The sequence below is a fragment of the Amia ocellicauda genome, chromosome 4 (genome assembly GCF_036373705.1).
Source record: "Amia ocellicauda isolate fAmiCal2 chromosome 4, fAmiCal2.hap1, whole genome shotgun sequence".
NCBI lineage: Eukaryota > Metazoa > Chordata > Actinopteri > Amiiformes > Amiidae > Amia > Amia ocellicauda.
The window spans coordinates 20806803-20813886 of record NC_089853.1 but is presented as its reverse complement, the minus strand read 5'-3'; the positions used below and the strand labels follow the sequence as shown (position 1 = coordinate 20813886).

Genomic DNA, 7084 nt, shown 5'->3' with positions numbered 1-7084 from the left:
TTGTGTACCCTGCTCACAACATCAGCATGAATCCACTGAGCGTAACATGCTTTCCCAATGTTGCTTTTTTATATAGGCGACAAAAGCCAGGGAAAAGAGCTGAATGGGTTATAGTGGTACAAATAACATCAATAATTGTGTTTAGGATCATCGCCTATTTCCTACAGAGGTAAACAACACTAATTCGTTCTAATAAACCGGTCTAGAACTATGTAGGTTGTCTCAGAAATTAATTAGATACATTAGGAAGATGCTTAATTCCCACTCTGGGATTTAGGTTGTGCTGACTGGCGGCCTGTCACTCAAACGTCTCCCCGGCCTCTGAGGGGTTAAACCACATCTCTGGCTCCGCTTGGCGGAAGGATACCGCACTGAGCGTCAACGTGGTGCTGAGGCTTGCGAAGCAAAAATGTCTGCCTAAGGGAAACTCGTAAGTTACATTCAGGGAATATTTTGCAAAAATATTACTGAAAACACCTTCATTGTAAAAGCGAGCAGACGCGAAGAAGGAATACAAGGCTTCCGTTTTCAGCTCCGATCGCCCTAGTTGGATTTTTAGACGGGAAAAGGTAAAGATCGTAGTGAGTTTGAAGAAAGGGGTTCGGACTGGGGGAAAGAAGTTGGGATACAAGAAAAGACTATGGAGCTGGTTTGAACCAAGGGTCGGCATTTGATTTACTACTTTTACTTCAAATTGCATCTTACCATCTACTCTAATTAACGAAGAAAGCACGATCTCTAAGATATACCTGTGCATTTGTAATGCGACAATCCAAACATATCTATTTTCTTTTCTTTTTAAAGCACTGACCGTTTTTCAATCAAGAACCTGAGCAAATTGCAACAACCAGACGAGTTACAAACGACCCTTTCCAAGCATGCATAACGAAGTGTAATGCGCTGCGAATAACAACACATCCGAGCAAAAGTTACTTGTTACCGAACAGGCTTTTTAGCAAAGTGTGAACCATACCTTTATTTGTTTCTGGCCACAATCTGATGTTGCCGATGCGAAAGTCGCTTGTCGGTTGTGTTGTGCATTTATTTACACTGTCCAGTGCCAATTGGATTGCAACATTTCATTGTATCGATTTGTGCTGGAAATGTGTCTTCATAGCTCCCCAGACGTGATTTGGTCTTTGAGGTCTGATAGGTGTAGCAGGAGGGACAGACAGTAGATACTTACTACACCGAAAGTCACATCTATTGTTACAACTGTCGCCAAACGCTGGTTCGTTTTTTTTTTTATTTCTTTCTTTTTTCGTGGGTCCCTGAAGAATTTGTGCGCGTGCAATCCTAGGGTAAATATCTATATTTCTTTCCAACTAGGTTGCTTAATGTATTTCATTTGCTTGCTATATATATATATATATAATCAAATGGTGATAACCAAACGCAGTTGAAAAGCATGTTTTGTTTCAGGATAGGTAGTTTAGTTTTTGTAGTTAGTTGTTGAATACGTTATACGTTTGTCCCAGCGAACACAACACGTCTGTTCAACGTTGCTGGAAAGTTGTATTAAGGTTATGGTAGAAATAACGTTTGCAGCAACGTCATATTGTTAGCTGGGTATTTACATGGAAATGATAGTTAATAAGAAGACAACTATATCCAAAAAAACCAACAAAAAACCTCCCTTTCTTTCTGAATGGTTTTAAAATGGTACATTTTATTTCTGCAAGTACAGTAAATATCTGGGATCCATATGAAATGCAGAAAATGCGTTCTCCGTGTTTATTTTCTAGGTGTAGTTGCAGCAGATCAAGATGAACCCACAGCAGCGGATTGCCGCTATTGGAACAGATAAGGAGCTCAGCGATCTGTTGGATTTTAGTGCGGTAGGACCTTGTTCAATGTGTCTTTTTTTGTTTTTTTGTTATCCAAATTTTTCCAAGGAAATCCGTTTACACGGCAGACTGGAAGTCCTAGGTTAATGAATCATGGTGAGACGCCTGAACTTTGATGTCATGTCTAGACCTGTCAGGTGAAGCACTGGGTCAATCAAGAGAGGGACGGGTGCTAGACATGGTGTTGACTCGATCTGCGGATTGTCATTGTATTATAAAGTTTGTGTAACTCCGCATGCTGTTTTGAAAGATGGATTTAGAAACTAGAAAGCAGTCGTTTGTATGACAAAGTCGCCTATATCTGCCGAGCGAGATGTTGTCCAGTTTTGTTCAGAAAAATAAGGTTATTTTCTGACCTCGAGGAAACGCACACAGACATTTGTGAACAGTCAATTACCTCGAAAATCCTGAGCACTGAATATACTTTTTTTCTTGTTTGATTTATATTTACAAAATGTTTTTCCTCCCGTTGTATATGTTCACAATTACCAGAATGAGTTTCACTGTAATTTATGAAATATGAAAAAAATACACTATTTAAAAATAGTTTAAAAATATACTTTTTTATTTCTTTGTATGTGTATACGTGTAAAATATGTCTAATTATCCTTAGTGATTTAATTTGTGTAGATAATAATTATTAATGTATTATTTATGAAATACAAAATCTTATTATGCTCTTCAAATCAATTAATATTAAGACTCTTTTTTTATGTTTTCCTTAGATGTTCTCTCCACCTGTTAACAGTGGGAAAAACAGACCTACTACTCTGGGAAGCAGTCAGTTCAGTGCACCAGGTAGGATATAAACTGTGCCCTTCTTTGTATTTGGTACAATTGTTTCTGCCACTTATATAATAATACACATGTAGCTCTTTCTAAAATTGTAGAGTGATTATTATTATAGTGTAGAGTGTGCTTAATTAATAGTTATTGATCAGTATCTAATTAAGTATTAATTCTGTATTCATGAGCTCATTTGATAAAGTTACTATTTATTTGTTTTATTTTGGGGGGTAAGTGCTAATTAGGAGCCTATGGAAAGAAAAGATTAATCAGTATTCATCAGTCTACTGTACTTTTTGTTATTTTTATTTTTTTTACATTTTCTATGTGTAATGCATGCGTGCAGTTAGCACATCTGGTGTTTGAAACATTATATGTCCATCTGGAATTAACGTGATATGCATGCTGTAAAGATGTTGCAAAACAGTTTACATGATGAATGAATGGTGAAGAGATGCACTGGGTGCATTTGTATTTGCAAAACAGACCTTTTGCGTAACCGTATCCACACAAAAGGTGGACAGGGCTGTCTTTATTTGGTGCACACAGAACCTTTTTCTTACCAGCAACTTGTATAAATGCAGACAGCATCAAATAATGTGGCATTGATCACCGTGGCTGTTGGGTGAAAACATAAGGACTACTGTAAACTAGAATTATATGAGTTGACATCTGAAAGTATTAATTTAGCTGTCACTGTGCTTCAAGTGTTAGGTTTACTTGGGCACTGGGGACTAAATATGCGATAAGCGTTTGTGTTCTGTAGAGCTTTCTTTCCTCTTCTGTTTCTTCTTCTGAGTGTGTGTGTATATATATATATATATATATATATATATATATATATATATATATATATATATGTATATGTATATGTTTTGTCTGGGTTAAAAACATGCAAATGGTTTGGTAAAATATTTGTTTCGCAAATACAGTGCAGACCCCTCTTGGACTTTTATTAATCTTTCTCCAAAATATCACAGACTGTCCAAATTTGAACATTATTGATTATTATGTTTTTTACCAGTAACCCGTAAATGTAATGGAAGTTATAAATAATAAGGATTGCTTCATGCTCAGTTTAGGTTATAACACTGCAAGAATGTATTTAGCAGGTGAAAGACTTGTGAAAATAATGTTTGTTCTCTGACAAAAGATGATGGATTAAATAGGATCCATGCAAATAATTTAAGTATATGTTCTAGAAAATAGGTACTTTTTTTAACGTCTCTTGTACTAAATGAGAACAGGGTCAGTTATTTAAATAGTTAAACAACTTTCATAATGATACAAATGTAAAGTACTGGAAAAAGGAAAAGCTCATGGTCCAAGATAGAGTAATTTGCTTAGAACCAAGTTTCTTTCAGCACAGCTATGAAAAAATGATTGAGTTTAAGAAATTAAGCTTAAGTTTTGGGTGTGATTAGTGCATTCGCTCCTCTCCCCTGATACAGATTTAATTAATTTCAAGTTGCAAGTTGTATTGATTACCTTTGTTGATGCAAGTTGTAAAGATTAAAAAAGGACTTCCTTTACATTAACCAGTTTTTGTAATGCATATGATTCCACTAAAGTGAAGTTGCTTCAAAGCAGGCTGTGATTTCCTATTGCTTTAATCCCTAAAGGAAGGGGTGTTTTTGTGGCCTTCACACTACATTTAGAAAATCTCAGTGATTTGAGGGTACATTCTGCTTCCTTTTACAGTATGTGTGTTGTGCAGTTTATCATCTTTGCTTAGATAAATAGGAGTCGAAGCCTACTGGCATTACAAAGACCAAGCAAACGTTGGATTTTAGAAGAGTTGCACTGCTGATGTAACTTGATTGCTTGATTTATTTTTACATTTTATTTCCATCAAAATAAAATGAAGTGCTTGCATGGGACTAGGTTTCCTTTTTGTTTGATTTTAATAACCAGATACTAAAATAATTTGCATTTACATAGATTCTTCTTAACCATGTAAGTTTCTCACCCTTAAACCAAACAGACTAATTGTGTGATCTGCTCCTTGAATAATACAACAATTGGGCATTCTGTCTCTTCAATACTTGTGTTGTATTTGGCAACAATGTAGTGTTTGTAAACACAGTTATCTGTACTATAAAGGACACACTTTTTTGGGTAGATGATAACTGAATACCAAGACAGAGCGGGAAAAAATAATCTTTTGTGACCCCAGCTTTATTATTGTTATGTCTTCCAGGGCACTGTTTTAAAAGTGTCTTTTTTTCTGCACTCCTTAGAAGTGGGAGTTCTCTGAAAATGCATTTCATTTCGAGAAACCACTTTTCACTGTCATTTCGTTACCCTGGCTTATATTGAGATAAGAAGATAAATCAAATCAAATCCAATAAATAAGCAAAACATTGTTTTTGAAAGTAAAATTCCTTTTAATTAAAGTTGGCAGTTGACATTTTCTTTCGATTTTGTTTGCTCTGCAGACTGCAGGGCATGTGTTTTGATAGCCAGTGTGAGTTTGAATTAGCCTCACTTCCTGCGTGTCTGTTTGCCAAAGCTTAATGCTGCTTGTGTACCCAGGTTTGCTCTGTGGTGTGTGGTGTAGTCCTCCCCTTCCACACTCGGCAGGAGGGTGGTTCAGGGGATTCCAGGCCAGGCCAGGCAGCAGAGTCACTGTTCAGGCAGAGAGCAGCTCTTGCATGTTGGGGACAATCATCTTAGGTGCTCCAGTCCTGTTAGAAAACATGGTGTATTTGCAAAATTATGTATGTATTATTATTATTATAGTAATAATATAAATAATGAATTACGTTAAACTTATGAGAGAAGTACATTCTCTCCTGTGTTTAAGTGTTGGTCATCAGGCATTGAGCTAACATCAGGGACAGGCGAGAGCTTGTTGGAGGACTGCCGGGGAGCCTGCCTCTCTTCAGCTTTTATTCATGTTGGTTTTGCTGAGAGAGGGAAGGTGGGGCTACTGGTAATTGTTTGTACAGATTGTCCAAAAAAATGAAATGAAGATAAGCAGCATTGTCAGGGCTGTTATATTTATGTATTTATTGTATTTATGCCTTTAAGTGAAGTTTGTTGTACTGTACGAGTGGCCTGAAAAAGAGGGATCAGAATGCTCTGGCTACAGAAAGCTTGACAGGAAGCAGTTGTCACGTCATAAACTTGCAGATGAAATTCAGCTTTGTGGTTCATGAACTCTGGATTTTATTGCACAAAGTTCCTTGTGCTGTATTCCACAGAGGAAGTACACACATTTTTGCATTTTGTGCCTCAGATTTTGGAGTGTGATACGTTTTTGTAGTTTTTATTCTGCTAGATGGACTGCATAACTTATGCAGTATGGGGTTTTAAGAGTAACTTTAAAAATGCAATCAAGTCTGTCCACCTAACACTGTTATTGAATGGAAATAATCATGTCTAGATGTATAATGTATAATGACTCATGCTATTGCCAACAGTAAACAACAGGGTTTTATTTTTCGTTAGACAAGTGTTTCCTTTTCATAAGTATTGCATTATACATTCAGTACCCTTTTTACAGCTGTTATTTAAGTAGCCTGTGGAAGCCTAGTTCACTGTGATTGTTATAGTTTGGGATTTTATACAATGAAACTTTAGTGTAAATAAAAATCTTTGTTAAACTATTTTTTTCTCTCATTTAAAATCTATGGTATTCTGCTTTTTAATATCTAGTTATTTCAAACTCGTTGTTGCTGTTGGCCCTATCAGGGTCTGGGTGTTTTGCGAATGTGATGAATGTTTTGTAAAACTCTTGAAGTGTAATGTAAAGGAAATTGAAGCCAGAGTAAAATAATGTTATTAAAAAATGATTCTTGTAACATATGGAAACTAAATTTCAAACTAAAACAAATGACATAAAAAATGAAACCCAGAACAACAGTAGTGAGACTTATTTGGTAGATTGAAGTAAAAATCTGGCCTGGAGAAAACAAAAGAGAGAAAAAGATTCCATCATTTTGGAGGTGATTAATAGGGTTTACATTAGGCTCCTCCTGGAACAGGGTTGCATTTTATCATTGGATTTTGAGTAAGAATCAATGGCCCAACTTGGAGATGATTAATGATTGGGGGGTTTGCTTTAAACTTTGTTTCCAATAATTGCTGTCTAGCAGGGAACAAAGTGCAGTCAGTGGTTTAGCTGCAGTAGTCTGATCAGCCTCTTGGCCCCTGATACTTGGGGCTTTAATTTCTTGTTTTGTCAAACAAATGTAAGAGATGCAACTGAAGAAATGAATAAAACAGAGAGGAATAATGATCAGCATTCAAATATAGGACGGTACTATGACACTGGGACTGTCATCCTTGATTCCAAACAGACTGCATCAGCAAACAGGGGTGGCAGCCAGGTCTTGGTGGAAGGGGGTGGGGTGTGGAGGAGACAGTAATCATGAAACCATTAACTCAGGCATACTTCTAATGTTCCAGCTATCTTAATCTTTCCCTGGCTATTTCAGCTCTGAACA

General features: G+C 36.4%; 1 protein-coding gene across 10 annotated transcripts in view; it reads left to right on the top strand.

Annotated features, from left to right (window-relative positions):
* Nucleotides 1–344: 344 nt before the first annotated feature.
* Nucleotides 345–7084, top strand: part of tcf12 (transcription factor 12) — a 112432-nt gene continuing 105692 nt past the window's right edge. For 4 of the 10 annotated variants that reach the window (XM_066701331.1, XM_066701327.1, XM_066701325.1 and 1 more), the window contains exons 1-3: nucleotides 373–569; nucleotides 1746–1838; nucleotides 2573–2645. In XM_066701331.1, coding sequence (XP_066557428.1) covers nucleotides 1767–1838; nucleotides 2573–2645 — 145 coding nt within the window. In that variant the 5' untranslated portion in view covers nucleotides 373–569; nucleotides 1746–1766. Of the gene's footprint in view, nucleotides 663–1277; nucleotides 1302–1745; nucleotides 1839–2012; nucleotides 2191–2572; nucleotides 2646–7084 lie in introns of those variants that run through there. The other 6 variants (XM_066701322.1, XM_066701324.1, XM_066701323.1 and 3 more) reach the window with 6 other exon arrangements.